General features: G+C 48.3%; 2 protein-coding genes across 7 annotated transcripts in view; one reads left to right on the forward strand and one right to left on the reverse strand.

Moving 5' to 3' along the window:
• Positions 1-17,320, reverse strand: part of LOC142575940 (E3 ubiquitin-protein ligase MIB2-like) — a 291,148-nt gene that overhangs the window by 208,110 nt on the left and 65,718 nt on the right. The window lies entirely within an intron of this gene.
• LOC142574011 (uncharacterized) lies at positions 13,095-15,472 on the forward strand. The gene is made up of 3 exons (XM_075683205.1): positions 13,095-13,138; positions 14,543-14,672; positions 14,804-15,472. The coding sequence occupies exons 2-3, from the start codon at positions 14,557-14,559 to the stop codon at positions 14,991-14,993; spliced, it is 306 nt and encodes a 101-aa protein (XP_075539320.1). The 5' UTR covers positions 13,095-13,138; positions 14,543-14,556; the 3' UTR covers positions 14,994-15,472.

Here is a 17,320-nt window from a genome sequence, read left to right on the forward strand (position 1 = left end):
TAGAACTGCCGCACATGCTGGTAGTGGTTTCAATCTAGACACACTTGCTGCCCTGGACAGGTATGCTCAGATATCTGCACTGGTGCTCCATTTTGTCGAAGTAGACACATTGATGCACTACTCTGGTAATTGAAATGTTTTGAATGCACAAGTATTGGCTTCACCAGAAAGACTTGCCCACATACCACCACTGGCATATATATGCACTTGCTCTTCACTCAGTAGCATTGAACTTAAGGTGTTCCCTATGTGGGAGCCATGTGTAAAACCGGTGTCACACGACCACTCTCGATCGCAATCAAGCCCGATCCGGATCGAAATTATCGATGCGACTGGCTCATTCTCGTAGCTTGCGCAGAGGAGCCAATCACGACCGAGAAATTCGATTTGTAACGGACTGGATAGCGGCTAAAAGAGCCCCGTGTGAAACCGGTATCAAATAATGCACAGACGTACGCTAGGAAAATGTGTTGCGCAAGGACAAAGAACTGCGACATGCTCTGTTGTGCGAAGCGCGCGGACAGAACACATGTATATATATATATATATATATATATATATATATATATATATATATATATATATATATATATATATATATATATATATATATATATATATATAAGAACTGCGAGAGCGCTTCGCGAACTCCATGCGCATACATGGCACCCGCACGAACTCGGCAGGCCGCCGTAAAGCGCGAAGGGCGCACAGCGTACATTCCGACACATGTCCCAAACTGCAAACAATCGTACTACCTAAAGCATACAAGTTATTTTATACTAAGGGCATACTCGACTCACGTATGCAGTATCCACAAACGAGTTATGCAGCGTACATGCTGTATCCATTCGCCAAATAGTAAAATTGATAACAAGCACAAAGCTACAAGGGTCTCAATACATTACTACCATTTGAGGCGTCAAATAAAATCGAATTTGGCCGTTTCATATATTGGACACAATATATGGACACATGTGATACCCGGTAATACCATGAAATACCCATCAAGTGGGTAAAGGGGGCGAAAACACAATCGAGAACCTGAAGCGCAAACGATAACAGCACGGTATGGTGCACGCAAAATTCTGTCAGTGCGCTGTAGGGCGAGGGAAGAAAATAGGGCGAGCACTTGACCTCACCTTTTGGGATACCGCACTAGTACTGAATCATTAAAAAAAAAGCCTGTTTGAACCAGTTCCCTTGTCTGCAACACTCTTGCTAAACGGGAGACTAAAATACAACGATGACGGCTCTATCGCGAAGATCGGCAAGGTGCGCACAGACAGAAATTTTGCCGCCTTTCTTCGCATTCTGCAAAATGCTTTCTTGTTAGGATCACGCATAGCGGCCGACCCCGACGCTAGGGACACACAGGCACGATTTCGTCCCTCTAACTTTCGTCCTTATACTGCCCTTAACGCCTTAATTACAGCGTCAATGAAAAGGCGCCTCACATAACATGACAATGAACTTGAAGAGCTGATTATTGCCCTCCACTCCGCGCCCTCCAATTGAAAACACTACTGATTTCCAAATTAAACTGCACAAACAGATCGCACAACCCAAACTAATCACAGAACGTCGTTTTCTTGACGGCAAAACCTTGCAACACTTATATGACAAAGGGCAGCGGCAGCACATTCAGAACAGCCGCTATCATACCACAGCGCAATGCAAGTGCGATAACGCTATTATGCCTGGCTCAAACAGATCCCACAACCCAAACTAATCACAGAATGTCGTTTTCTTGACAGCAAAGCACTGCAACACTTACATGACAAAGGGCAGCGGCAGCACATTCAGAACAGTCGCAAACAGACCATAGTGCCATGCGAGTGCGATAACGCAACTATGCCCGGCTTCACGAATAACGTGGCCGCCTTGGTCACATAACAATTGAAAACACTACTGATTTCCAAATTAAAACCACACAAACATATCGCACAACCCAAACTGATCACAGAATATCGCTTTCTTGACAGCAAAACGCTGCAACACTTAGATAGCAAAGGGCAGCGGCAGCACGTTCAGAACAGCCGCAAACACACCACAGCGCAATGCGAGTGCGGTGACGCGACGCCGCCATGACGACGCGACTATTCCCGGCTCGCCCGGCTGCCCGGCATCACGAATCACGTGGCCACCTTGGTCACATGATTTGACGATGGTATCGCCACCTTGCGCAAGGTTGGATCGCGTTGATGGGTTGTTGAATATTGTAGAAGCCGCTAAAGAGGCTGACGCGCCGTGGCGTGGCGGTGGCGTTTTGAGTCGTTTGCAAAACGTATTCACCCCTCGTTTTTAAGCTGTCTGGCTTCCAACGTTATCAAAACGTATTCACCCCTCGTTTTTAAGCTATCTTGTTTGGAACGTCTTTGATGCGTCGATTTTGGTCAAAAATCCGTTTCAGACGCTGAATCACTTAATACGACGTTTTCAAGACTTTGTGTGCTACCTGGGAGACAGTCTATAGAATCAGACTTTTTATAGGCTAGTCTATAAAAAGTATGGCCATAAGTCTATAGACTATCTATAGGCTGTGTATAGACCGTCTATAGACTCAGACATTTTATAGACTAGTCTATAAAAAGTGTATGGCCATAAGTCTATAGACCGTCTATAGACACTCTATAGACTCAGACTTCTTATAGACTAGTCTATAAAAAGTGTATGGCCATAAGTCTATGGACAATCTATAGACTCAGACTTTTTATAGACTAGTCTATAAAAAGTATGGCCATAAGTCTATAGACTGTGCATAGACAGTCTATAGACTCAGACTTCTTATAGACTAGTCTATGAAAAGTGTATCGCCATAAGTCTATAGACAATCTATAGACTCAGACTTTTTATAGACTAGTCTATAAAAAGTGTATGGCCATAAGTCTATAGACAATCTATAGACTCAGACTTTTTATAGACTAGTCTATAAAAAGTATGGCCATAAGTCTATAGACTGTGTATAGACAGTCTATAGACTCAGCCTTTTTATAGACTAGTCTATGAAAAGTGTATGGCCAAATTCTATAGACTGTCTATAGACTACTCTAAAGAAATGTGTATAGGCAGTCTATAGACTTCATAGACAAATGTCTATAGACTGTCTATGGACTTTCTATAAAAAATTTTGTAAGGGATAACACTGGAGTGGTGTTACTTGCGCCGGCAGAACGTGCGAAACATAGCGTCTAGGAGCACAAAGACTCAGAACTCGAAAATTCTATCTTCTGTACGACTGGAAACAGACTTTGCACCCACGCATTTTTCTCTTGAGTGCCAGTGTAGAAGGCATTGTGCGAGCGCCTAGAATTGTCTGGCTGAGATCCTGCGTTAAAACTAAACTATGGGGTTTCACGGGCCAAAACCACTTTCTGATTATGAGTCACGCCGTAATGGTGGATTCCGGATATTTCGACCACTTGGGGTTCTTTAACCTACACCTAAATCTAAGTACATGGGTGTTTTCGCACTTTGCCCCCATCGAAATGCGGCTGCCGTGGCCGGGATCTGATCCCGCGACCTCGTGCTCAGCAGCCCAACACCGTAGCCACTGAGCAACCACTTCTTTTTATTGGCCACTCAGCAACCACGGCTGGTAGAGCCTTCGTTGTGGCCAGCTTTTATATGTAGCGTACTATCCCGTCGGCCGAGGCCAAGTTGTTTAGGGAACGCGCAGTTGCCCGTGCATTTATCCTCTCAAAGTGCAGGAAGTAATGCCCGGGAATGGGGGAATGCTTGAAAATCAGATGTTTGCTTCATAATTCATAGTGAGGCTTGAAATGGAGTCGGGCATTTTCGACACCATATAGGCAAAAGCGAATTGCTTTTGTGTTTAATGTCGCCCATTCACCACTTTCGCACGTTTCCCCTCTACATGCAGTATTCCTATATGGTTTAAATACCAAAATGACACATGCTCGTAAATTAGTTTAAGCTGATGCCGTCCGGTGGAGCTTCGTACTGGAACTACTGCTGCTTAACTGGTGCCACAACGTTGGATGAACGCAAAAAAGCACGGAACAAGCACATCGATTGAGAGCGAAAAAAACATTTCCTGTTTTACAAGGTATTTTGCCTCTACTTTATGAAATTGCACGTGGTACAGATTCGATGGACGCTTGTAAAGATCGTTCGCAATCGTTTTATTTAAATAAACTATTCCGAACTAACACCGCACGCGATTGAGCAGCAGAAACAAACAAAAAACGCGCCGAGTAGCACAGCCGGCGTAGCGCGTGCCAGCTAGCGTTAAAAACACGCGCACCGATAACAGAAAGCGGCGGCGGCGGCGGCAGCAGCAGTAGCTGCTGCTGCTAGCTAATCAGTTGTGGCTCTTAGACCCTTATTTTGTCTGTGCATGAAAGCTTTTCGTCTTCATTACTGAAATAACCACCTAAGCAACGACTTCTTTAAACTTGTATCGCATTTGCGAATTATCTCCGAAAACAAACTGTTATGTATTTCTAGACTCACGCTCTAAAAAAAGAAAGTGCGATGTTTCACAAGCACGTCATACTTCAAGTTTACATTTCACTCATCAGAACTAAACTGGAATACGTATCAGCCATCTGCAACCCTCATCAACCAAATTTAACAGATGGCTGTACAAAACCAGGCTACCAGGTTCATTCACTCTTTATACTCATATCGCGTTAGCACATCATCTCTAAAATTGCAATAAAGTTTGCGTAATCTTTCTGCTCCCACCGCATTGGCAGCCGTGTCTTGTATCATAAGTTATTTTATTCATCACCTGACAAGATATATACATCCGCGCACCCCCACCACGCAGATCACATCGCATCAGTCACCCTCTTCAAGTTTTGCGTCCACGAGCACGTATTCACCTCCTACATGAACTCATGTCGTTCACGAGCAGCAACTGACTGGAACGGCCTTCCCCATCATGTCGCTGCCATAACCTGCCCTTCAGCACTTTCGACCACTGTAAACGCCTGCATTTTGTAAACCCCACCCCCTATGTAACTTGCCAGAAAGGGTCATTAAGGAAAATAAAAGTGATGTGATGCAGCGGTTGAAATTTGCTGCTTAATGACAAATTTCATGTCTATAGCCAGAAAGTTTATGCGGGCACGATTGTGTATTATGACGTATTGTGTATTATTATGTATTGTGCTTTTTTCTCCGTTGACAAAGTGCCTCCAGCATATTCAGGTATTGCCGTTCGAACTCGAATGTCAGAGGGCATTCCACTGAAGCATTATAGAGAGCACTCAGATGAGACTAAGCAACGTGAAGACTGAACAAATATGCGCTAGCATGCGCGAGAAAAATGCTAATTTTCGAATACTCGGCGTGCGCTGCAGTGTACTCCAACCTTAGTTTTGTTGTTCTAAGAGCGATAATATATCCGCACGAATGAGCTCGGTTCCACAAGTCGCGTCTGGATCTTGGCGCAGGAAGAAACACAGCGCGTACAAAGCTCCAGCACGGAGTGCTTACGAAGCTAGATTTGACACGTAACAACCACTACGCGTTTGTTTTGGAGAAAGACGGGCTATATGCTTATCTTCTGCAGCCATAGGCACCTGCCAATAACCAGAGCGTAGATCGAGGGAGGAAAAGAACACTGCAACTTGTAAGCTGTCGAGAGCGTCGTCGATCCGCGGCAATGGATAAACATCCTTTCGGTTTATTATGTTTAGGCGACAGTAATCCACGCAAAAGCGGATCGAGCCATCCTTCTTTTTTAACTAAAACAACTGGTGATGCCCATGGGCTGTCGGACGGTTCAATGACACCACGCTTTAGCATGTCACCTACTTGCTCATCAATGACGCGTCGTTATGTCGACGAGACGCGGTAGGGTCGCTGCCGTAGCGGTGAGTCAGAACCGGTGTCAATACGGTGACATACAGTCGTCGTTCGGCCAGAGAAGTGCTATGGCTGTCAAAAGCCGGGCGAAATTTCTCAAGGAGACGGAGAAGGTCATGGCGTTGCGTGGGGCTTAAGGCGTTGTCCATGACGTAGCTGAAAACGTCTTCCGGCTATGTGGCAGGTACGGGACTACAGTAGAGGGTGTTGACCTGTGACGATCCAACAGGAAGTTCCGACGTGGTAATGGTGTCGTAAGTCTCCACAGTGCCGAGAGATTCACCGCGAAGCAACGCAATCGGGAATGGGAAGTGGTTGTGTATAGGAAGGTGAGTAGCACCAGCTTGAAGGCTAAGCAGCGCAGTTGGGAGTGGTAAGAGGTGGTGGTGAACGAAAGCAGTGGAAGGCGTGAAGAGTACGGTAGAGTCGGAGGCAACGGAACAGGATACAGGTGCCAGAACAGATGCGTGCGTAGGTATATGGATGCCGTCAGTGAGGGACAACTTGGTGCAGGAAAGCGAAACGTCATCAGATATGGCATTGCCAAGCGAAGAGAAGGCGACTTCTGTCTGCACTGGAGCAATCAATAACAGCTTGGTGACGGGAGAGAAAGTCCTAACCTAAAATAATATCGTGCGAACAGTGGGGAAGAACGACGAACTCGACTGTTAGAGCACTCCTTGAATTTCAAGTCTGGCGGTGCACGCAGCCACCGGCTGGACGTGCTGTGCTGTGGCCGTGCGGAGTAAAGGACCGAAGAAAGGCGTCGTGACTTCTCGTATCGAGCGGCATAGTTTTTCGGCAATTACAGATATGGCGGCACCTGTGTCAATGATGGCATGCACAGAGACACCTTCAACAGCGACATCAATAACGTTGGGCGGCGAAAGAAGAGGGCTTGAGCGTTGTGATGATGACGCAGTTCTTGCCTCGGGAACAACGCCACTTAGTTTTCCGTGTCAGCGATAGAGGGACGTCGACGCATCGGTGAGAGCGAGCTACGACGAGGAGAAGGTGAACGGCGGTCGGAAAGTGGGCGAAGGTTTGGGCGGGGAAGGGGTAAATCGCGGTTTGGAGCTGTTACGTTTCGCCTACGACGCGCGGTATAGCCGGCGCGGATGCAACGGACGCCGGGGCTTCATTCAAAGCGGCGGACATTTTGGCCCGTTCAGCGCTGCCGTAACGCTTCGTTCCAAGCGCGTCCAGGCATGTCTCAATGCCACGTGTCTTCGTGTGTGCGTGTGTGTGTGTGTGTGCATGTTGGTGCCCACGCTTGTCAAAGCGCGGCAGCCGGGGAGAGGAGCTCCCCTACTGTGAAGCGAGGAGGTCTGAACGGCGCCGGCCCGGCGGATGCTTCACTTCTTGTCTCAACGTGCCCGAGCGGCGACGTCACGTGCGCCTCTGACGAGGCGTTCCTTCTTGCCCTCAACTCCGAGAGTATAAAAGCAGCTGCCCCCGGACGCGAAGAGAGAGGCTCCGATTTCATCCGTCGAGTAACGTGCTCTCCCGTCTCTCCACTTCGGTCGACCTAGAATAATGCTAGAATGCTAGAATAAACAAGTTGTTCTGTTAGCAGTCGACTCATGCTCTGCCAGGACCTTCGGATGCTTCCAGTTGTGCCCCAGGCCGCCAGACCAACGCTACCCCTGGGGCTTGCGACCCATTTGCAACCACTGGTGCCAGCGGTCAGATTGCAACAACTGTTTGCCAGCGGTGAGATCGCGACAACGGAGGCCAGCAGCAAAGATATACGGTCGACTGTATGCTGAGCAGCACAACGACCATCCGGGAGCAGTGCAACGAGCCCTGTGTGATGACTGGTTGCCTGCAGCGGAAGGACTGCGCTGAATTCTTGGCTGCGAGGTTTGGTGAGTGCGGGACTTTCTTCTTCTGAGTTTTGCCAGGCTTTTGTTAGTGTCAGAAACAGAGCTGGTAATTGTGGTTGTCGTTGCTGCCCGGTTAGTTTGCGGCAAGACAATAGTAAGCAGTAGAGAAAGCAGCATTCAGAGCAGCCATGGATTGGAAGTCGTTGCGCAAACCGAAATTGCTGGAGCTTGCAAGAGAGTTCGGTCTGGATGTCTCAGACAAACTCAGAAAACCAGAACTGCTAAGGGCTATTCTTGAGTTAGAAGCTGAGGATGACGAGCTGTCGGAATGCCTTGAGACCATTGAGGAGAGGGAGATGGCAAAAAGACAGGAACTTAAAGAACAAAAAGAGAAAGAGAGATAGAGAGCAACAAGAGAAAGAGCAGCGCAACCGTCAACACGCTTTGCAAATGAAGCGTCTCGAGGTAGACATGGAACGCGCTCGTAATGGAAGTGAGGCACACGGTGCAGGAGAACGAGTATCGTTCAAAATGACTGACCTGATGCGGCCGCTTAAGCTTGGAGAGGACATTGGTTTGTTCCTGGTTAACTTTGAGCGAACGTGCGAGAAGCAGGGGTTCTCTCGGGAAACGTGGCCACAGCGCTTGCTCACTTTGTTACCCGGCGAGGCGGCCGACGTAGTCGCTCGCTTGAAGAGAGAGGAGGCAGAGGATTTCGACAAAGTGAAATCTAGTCTGCTAAAAAAGTACAGGCTGTCAGCGGAGGCGTTCCGTCGGAAGTTTCGGGAAAATGAGAAAGGCAGAAGTGAGTCATATATAGAGTTTGCCTACAGGCTTATGTCAAACGTGCAGGAGTGGCTCAAAGGAGAGAAAGCGTTTGGTGACCACGAGAAAGTTCTGCAGTGTTTCGAACTGGAACAGTTCTATAGTCGGTTACCTGAGAACGTGCGGTACTGGGTCTTGGATAGGCCAGACGTTAATACGGTGGCTAAAGCCGCCGAGCTAACCGAGGAGTTTGTGACGCGTCGGGCTCGCGGAGCTAAGGACGGTCAAAGGGGTGAATTTGGCTCCAAGTTTGAGAGGCCGAAGTTCACACCCATGAGAGCAAGAGGGGACACACGTAGTGCGGATGCGAGTGAAAGCAGTCCGACCGAACGTAAGGAGACGGCGGCAGCCGAAGGCGAACGCAGAAAGCGGTTCGAGACGAGGCAAGCGCGCGTTTGTTATACGTGCCAGAAGCCGGGTCACTTTTCGGCGCAGTGTCCAGAAACAAAAACAAAAGTCGTGTTTTTGTCATTATGCAGTACTGACGAGAACATGAAGCTTCTCGAGCCTTACATGCGAGACCTCTTCGTGAACGGGAAAGAGTGCCGAGTGCTTCGTGATTCCGCAGCTACAATGGATGTAGTTCACCCCTCTTACGTAGAACCCGATATGTTCACGGGCGAGTGCGCATGGATCAAGCAAGCCGTGGAAGCTCATAGCGTGTGTCTGCCCGTAGCAAAAGTGCTTATTGAAGGACCTTGCGGAGCACTTGAGACGGAGGCCGCAGTGTCATCTATGCTGCCCCCCCAGTACCCGTACCTATTTTCGAACAGGTCCGATCACCTCCTGCGCGAGAAGGGGCTTTTGTTTGGTGAGGCTAGCGTTCAGGCCTTAACCAGATCGAAGAATCGGGAGCTCGCTGCAAAGGCGGTAGTTGCGGGGCCGACGTTGTCGAACAATGAGAAAGGGTCAGAGGCGCAGCAAGCTGATATTCAGAGCACGTCCGAACTGAATAAAATTGAGCCTGTAGCGTTGAAGGCACGAGATACTGGGGAGGAAATGCCCGACACGGGAAAGTTAGAAAAGCTATATGCAGATTTGCTCATCGCGCCTACGTCAGACGGACTTAATAGGTTGCTAAAAGTCAGCCGGTCGGCTTTGATAGCCGAGCAAAAAAAGGATGGCAGCCTAGAAAACATACGCTGCAATGTCAAGGAAGGTATCGCCAAGAAAAATGCTCGCTTTGTGGAAAGAGGTGGAGTCCTGTACCTGTGGAAAGAGGTGGAGTCCTGTACCGGAAGTATCTAGACCGCAGGGGAGTGGAGTTCGATCAGCTGATCGTGCCTCAGTGCTACCGTCAGGATCTGTTGCGCTTGTCGCATGGGGGTTCGTGGTCCGGACACCTGGGAGTTAAGAAAACTAAGGACCGTCTCTTGCAAGAGTACTATTGGCCAGGGTGTTTTCGGGACGCAGACCACTTTGTGAGGACATGTGACACCTGTCAGCGGGTGGGCAAACCAGGGGACAAATCGAGGGCGCCGTTGAAGTTGGTACCTATCATTACGGAGACTTTTAGACGGCTCGTTATTGATACAGTGGGACCTCTGCCGGTAACAGCCACGGGGTACAGACACATTTTGACTGTGATCTGCCCAGCGACAAAGTTTCCTGAAGCAGTGCCGCTTAAAGAACTCAGCTCAGTTGAGATAGTCAATGCACTACTGTCCATATTTGCGCGAGTTGGTTTTCCTGCGGAAATCCAGTCAGATCAGGGCACAGTGTTTACTAGCGCTTTGACGACAGCCTTTCTCGAAAGGTGCGGGGTAAAGCTGTTACACAGCTCAGTGTACCACCCAAAGTCGAATTCCGTTGAGAAGCTCCACTCCGTCATGAAGCGCGTGTTGAGAGCATTGTGGTTTCAACAACAAACTGACTGGGAGCTGTGTGTGCCTGGGGTGATGTTTGCATTGAGGACCGCGCCGCACGCGGCTACGGGGTTTTCGCCAGCTGAGCTGGTGTACGGTCGCTCGCTGCGGTCTCCGCCTCGCATTTACTGATTGTAAATCATCCGAGAAAAATGGTCAAGGTGAGACGTACCGCGACAAATCGCCTTTTGTGCAAAATGTTTTAATTATATGTAAAATTACACTGGTCGTTCAATTTTATTTGCCCCAATGTCAAAGGGAATTCTTGGACAGCATGGACAGCATTTTTCGTGCTGTCCATGCACCGTCGACCAAAGCAACCCCCGGCGCCTGAAATCATTCTGGATTTCATCTGAATGTCTTGTTCACGCTCCAAAACAAAAAAAAAAACATTTCACCGCGAACATTGCGAACTCGGGCTGGATTTTGCGGCAGCAACCATGCACCGGGAGTCACATAACGCAAGCAGCCCCATCCGAGCACAAAGTTTCAAGGGCGTTTTGATGGCGAGCGGGCTCATAGGGGCATCTCGCGGAGGCCGCGGAATCAACGGAGCGCATGGATGTCAATTCGGAAAGTTTATGGGTTGTGGGGATTGGGGGAATTCGACGTGCCATTGCGCGGACGCATTTCACCCATGTCTGCAATCCTTGAAGCCACATCGTTCTTGCTCCGAACCAGTTTTAGCGGTGGCGCTCCACTCGCGGTGGTTCGCGGTGAGGGCGTAGCTAGTGACGTCACGGAGCGGCCCCTGGTGGCTACTGCCGTGACGGTAGCGACTTTCTCCCTCCTTGGGACGGCGCCCGGTACGTACATGCTTCCTCTCGTCCGCCGACACCTTTGCGAGTAGGACAGAGCTCACGCACGGCGCCTTTGCCCGTGCGGGGAGCGCGTACCTAGTGTTGTTCCTATCCCGACGCTAAGCCGAAGAACGGGTGCCTAGTGCTCGCGCGAGGTCGTACCACGCCGAGCCGCACTCATTGGAGGCCCAAGCCGAAGTAGGTTGCCCGAGCTCTCACGAGTTTGCCCATCGGTTATCGCGAGAGCAAGTAGCATAGCCACCGGGACTTTTCCTAGCGGCGTGTCCCATCTTGAGCCTGTGCTCTCGCAGCGACGTGCTACAGGCGTACCTGACTGTATTTTCGCCCTTGGTGCAGTACCCCTTTGGTTCCCCGCCGTCCCGGGACCGGGCGTTCGTGCAGTGTTCGGTGCCGTTGGAGACAATAAACGGTTTCCGCCAACTTAGGGCAATATTGTGTTCTTCCGTGCGTCGCTCGGTAGCCCCTTGTGACCCGAGTTCGCGCGCAGCGGCGCTAGAGGCTGACGGCAGACGCGGCCCTGTGGCTCGCTAAGCTCGAACCCGCGGTGGTCGGTACTCCTGTGAGACCCTAAGACCCCACAGGGTATAAAGTTGTCATAAACTTTTGATGTGAAAGGTGCATTCACATTTCCAAAGTTGTGCTTGAAAAATTCAATTGCGGAAGTTTGTGGTTTTAATGTTGTTATAAACATTTGACGCCAAAGGTGCATTGACTTTTCTAAAATCTTAGATCGGAATATACAACGAGGCAAGCCAGATCAACATATCATCATACAAGTTGACAAAGCACGCAGCGAGGTCCGATGAGACGAAGCGTTGTGTTGTTCATTTGTGCCGTCATGTCGCATAAAAAATAACATTTTTCTTCACCTACGCCAAAGCATCCATGTCAAGACACTAAAGCCAGCCAGGGTAACTACCTTCTTAATCATTTTTTCTCTTCAATTTTTTATTCTCGCTACCCTACCCGCGGACTGCCGGAGCCAGCCAGGGCGTTACCCCGACCACCGCACAGCGCACTTCGGTGCGCGTTTGGTTTTCTCTGGCCGAGTGGACTTTCACCTGGCAGAGTTTTGGACACCTTCTGGCTAGCAGACGAGGAAAAAAAAACAGTGGTCGCTCACCGCCATCACTGTTAGGACTTGACGGATGGCACCAGGTACGCTTGAGCGCAACCTCTCCTGAAAGTCTTGTCTCGCCGGGTAAGGATGCCGAGGAGTATGCGTATGGTTCTCAGTGGACCAAGAGTCTCACGTTTTCTTCGATATTCATTCGGTAGCCAGATTAGGTGTCCAAAGAAGGCATTGGATTGTGGCCAACATACTCTCCTCTGCGTTTCTTTTCTTTTTCATTTCGGCGCCCTGCCCCACAAAAAAAAATGCAATGTTGCGGGACAACGAATTGACGCATGGTGAAAGTTCGATATTGTTACTTCTTCTTTTGCGGAAAGTAATCGGCCACGAGACCCTTCAGTTTCCGGAAACTCTTATTATATTATTGCGATAGCAATTATATAGACACTCCAGGCGCATTCTTGCTGTCGCCGTCGCCATGATGTATCGTATGAAGTCCAAGGGCGATAACATCATAGAGAAAGAAAAAGGCTAAGAGCGGACACTCCGAGAAATCTGGCCTCAGGAACTACGTCACGGCTACGTAACGAACTAATGCTCTCATCAAACGCCAGGGGACGCAGGCGCAAAAAAAGAAAAATTTTGTAATGAATTCTGCTCAATCGCTTTACAAAATAATAATTATACACCCAAATTTGGCGTGTTTCTTATACATAAAAACAGAATTTATCGAAGACACCTTCCGTGCTTTTTGTTCTTCATTCGTACTGCCATCAACACCAATCACCATTCGTCCATCGAGCAGAAATCAACGACGCCAGCGGCGTGCCAGCGGGAACGTCTAACGTCTCGTGTGCGTCGGCTGCGGCGGTGTTCTTGTGCGTGAGAAAGGTGAGTCATGTTTTTAAGCGAAGCTTGGAGTAATTGACTTGTGAGCGCGACGAGGTTCGCTAAAAAAAGCAGTTTGCGGCTCTATATGAGGCGGCTAGACGCGAACAATGCGAAAAGCATGCCCCCTCAAGAAACGCGTAGCAAGAGGGCTGTACTAGCTGTACTTTCTTGCTATCCCCACCGAGAACGGCATAATCTTTGTTGGTTGCGTTCCGTGAAAATAATCAAACGACGCGAAGCTGCCATTAACTTGCACCGGTTCACGGCTGTGCACTGCGCTGCGACTCGTAGCTTGTCAGACGCCATCAAGACGCTGCGTCTCGGTTTGCGAGGGTAAACCGTTCTTAGCGCTGTTTGCGATAACCGCGGTATCGGCGTTTCATTTCGGCGAATAGTTCGTTTTCAAAAACGCTCAAGGTCAATATCGGGAATTGCGCATTTCAGGAAAATTCCGCTTCCGAGAAAATTGAATTCCTAACCTGCGCTTATATGACCGCGTGACGGTTGACGGTGCATTCGTTGGCTCGTTCTAGAGGCTGACGAACGCTGGAAAGAACATAATAGACGCCACGCCGATTCAAACTGAAAAACGGCGTTCCGGGGACGGGCGCTACCTAAATAAAGAAAAGCAGGACGTTAGGCACGCTGTAGCCAAGCTTTGATTGCTCGTTTCCCGTATAGAGTAAGGGCTCCTGAATATTTTAGTAATATTGCTTGAAAACAATCGCATGTGACATAAACAGCGAGCGTAGCTTATTGCGTTTTGTACTGCAGTGAGCTGTGTATCTACGGCGCACGTACGGACGGTGGTGTATACTTCCGTGCGGATTGTTTATACAGAAAGGTAACGATGGGGAAAATTTCCCAATGACTACTGCATGTACTTATTGCGGCGGCCGTGTTGGGAAGTACTGCACATTCATGTAACTTTCAGTTCCTTATCATTTTTTCGTGGCGGAATACATTGCACAACGTATTGTCGCGTAGGCGTGTCGTGGCGTACATTTGAACAAAGGCCTCGTATTTGGACGTTTTGGAATGATCTTTACCACGCTTATGTGAACTGCTATTTTGCCTCCCAATGTACTCCCTATACTGAGTACGTACAGGGGTGTTCAAAAGTTCACAGGCCGCGATGCCATGAGATTACATATGATGTACAGGGGTGTTAAAAAGTTCACAAGTCGCGATGCCATGGGATTACATAGGATGACGGCCTGGGAACTTTTGGACACCTCTGTATGTGGTCTTAACATGTATTCTTGTATGTCTGACTTTTATGGGTCAGAGGTCAGAACGTGTCGGTATTTTCATATTGTGCATCGGTTCGCTATTCATTCAAACATATTACTTCTACATATGTTTTTGGTAATTAACGAAGCGTGCACTTATTGACATTTTCAGAGCGTGCTGATGCCATGCCGTCCGGCGGTCCAAGTTACGGCAGCTACTGCTGTGTGTCGTGGTGCTTCAACAACGGCAGAACCCATAAGAAGCCAGGAACGAGATTCTTCCGCATACCACGGGACGGCAGGTGCGTTAAAGCTCCTGTATGATTTGCATGTCTTCACGCTGACTGTTTGTGCTTACTCAGTAAGGGGCACAATAAAAAAAATCACTATTCAAGTAGTTCCGCTTTCCGCTGATAGTTCATTGCCAATGCAGGATGACAGCATGGATGCAGTACGCTGGAAGAGACGATCTTCTGAGTAAGCCGGACAGCGTATTGTACGCAACCTACAGAGTTTGCAGCGACCATTTCACTGCTGAAAGTTTCATGGACCCTGGGCATACAAGGCTTACAAAAATGCCTGTGCCGAGTGTGCACCCAGTGCAAGTTGCACCTTGTAAGTAGTTGACAAAAACTCGATTCTATGCAATAGCAGCAGTGGCGACAAATAATTTCGAAGGTGTTTGTAGCCGATGGACGAACCTCGCTGTAGGAGCAGTATCTCTTCGAAACTCCTAAATTCTCTGAATTGTGGGCTATTACCTTCCTTGCAGCTAGACATTTGCCATTTTTAACGCTGTTGGCCTGTCTAACTTGTTTTGAAAGACCTCTAAGGTCTATTGCATGTTTACTTGAAGTCTGCGTGTACTTGTATATATACCTCACACCAATGTAACGTTGCGCTATTGATAATTCCACAGATCATAATTGCTTGCTTCTCAGTTGGTTGCTTCTCTACTCTTTTTTTCACCTGCCAAGCAATACGCTTGGAAGTGCTGTTTAATTTTTCCTATGCTACAAGCTTTGCAACTTGTACCAACTACACATATATGCAGGTTCTTTGAGCGTCGCTTCTACTAGTGACTGCCACATGACTGCAGAAGCTGCACTACAGGGTGAGGATGAGGTTCAGTTTCTTTTTTAAACATGTTACTGACAAATCGTTGGTGTTTAGTTTCTTCAGGATCTGCGGAAGAGGCTTCGAACAGCGACCCCCACACATTGAGGTGCCCTGATGAGCAGGGTGAGTTCAGCGCTGAGGTTGCTTTTTTTTGCGCGAAATTGACTGCTTACCAAACCTCTGCAGTTGACAACTCCCTTGTAGCTGGCAAAGGGGCATCTGCTGATCTCGGCCTGCTGGAGGAAACCATGACCAATCGTTCAGTTGTGACAGAAGGAACTTCTGTGAACGGTGAGTTTGATGTTGATTTCTGCGACAGATTGTATTGATACAGAGATTTCCGCAGGCACCTTGCAACTTTCTTCCGACAGCAGTGTCCGAGGCGCTGAACAAGCTTCACAGGACACCTCAGAAGATGTGTCTGCCAACAGCTCCATGAATGAGTGCCCTACTGCAAATGGTAACTATGCCTTTATTGTAGCTGTTTTTCACGTGATACTTTATGTTTAGAACAGTCTCGCTAACCAACTAAGAGTGACTGCCGCAAAGCCTTTTTTTGAAGTTGATGGTGAGCGGGTATATTTCATCTTTGATGTACCACATTTAATTAAAACAACACGCAATAATGTCCAAGCACACAAGTTGTACATAGGGGATGAAATTGTTGACTGGTCACACATTGTAAGCCTTTACCAATCTTCGCATGAGTTGCGGTTGCGACTGGCTCCAAAGTTGACTGAACGGCACGTTCATCAGAAACCTTTTGCCAATATGAAGGTCAGCAGAGCAACGCAGGTCCTCAGTTCATCGGTATCCATTGCTATCACGGCATTGTTGTATGCAAACGTGCTGCCTGCCTCAGCCATCGCTACAGCACAATATTGTGATCGTATGGACAGGATTTTAGATTCCCTGAACAGCTCGAGTAAAAAGGAAACTTCGCAAAAGCTCCGGCATGCAATCATGAAAGAGAATCCAGAACTGATTGACTTCCTTCAAGGCCAGCTTCCCTGGATTGCATCATGGAAGTTTGATGGCAGACAGACGTCAACCACAAACCATTGTTGGTTGGCAGATTACAATTCAGGCCATTTGTCAACTGTGGGACGATCTCTCCAAAAATTACAATTTTCAATACCTTCTAACACGCCGACTTCAACAGGATCCCCTGGAGGACATATTCGGCCACATTAGGCAAAAACAAGGTTGCAACAGCAACCCGAATGTAGCACAATTTATCTGTGGCCTGAAGCACATCTGCATAAGAAAGCTGTTCAAACTGTCAGAATACGGAAATGTCGAGGATGATGAATGTGACCCCCTTCAGGAGCTCTCGCCATTCTCCCTCACCAGTGAGTCTCTTGTGAATAATGAGGAGTGTGCAAAGCCACATCCTGACGACTTTCCCGCTCTGGACGATCTTTCCGAACTTGCGACTAACATTCACTCCCATGTTATTGACGACTCCGCTGCATATTATCTAGCTGGCTTTCTGATCAAATACTTTCTTCGGAACGCAGGTGAAACTTGCAGTTGCCCACAGTTATTGAAAGACGACAGCGGGACAATCAAGGGTCCCCACCAGTATTTCACAATGCTCAAAGCATACCATGTCCCTAGCAAACTTTTTGGGAATCTGACTGTGCCATCGGAAGCAGCTTTCACATACGTACAACAACTTGAATCTCACTTTCTTGCCATAATTAAGGCCACCGCACATCACTCGAAAGTGTGCGACGTTCTGTATCGCCATCTGTCGAGCGTTGGCAATTTTCATTTCTGCTCTGCTGGGTGTCGCAAGGAGTTTCTAAAATGTTTTGCCGGGTTCGTT

The sequence above is a fragment of the Dermacentor variabilis genome, chromosome 3 (genome assembly GCF_050947875.1).
Source record: "Dermacentor variabilis isolate Ectoservices chromosome 3, ASM5094787v1, whole genome shotgun sequence".
Classification (NCBI taxonomy): Eukaryota; Metazoa; Arthropoda; class Arachnida; order Ixodida; family Ixodidae; genus Dermacentor; species Dermacentor variabilis.

Excerpts from the sequence above, each read along its gene's own strand:
- LOC142574011 (XM_075683205.1), top strand. The coding sequence starts at position 14,557 with ATGCCGTCCGGCGGTCCAAGTTACGGCAGCTACTGCTGTGTGTCGTGG. Across the intron at positions 14,673-14,803 it reads CGCATACCACGGGACGGCAG|GATGACAGCATGGATGCAGT; the intron begins GTGCGTTAAAGC and ends TTGCCAATGCAG.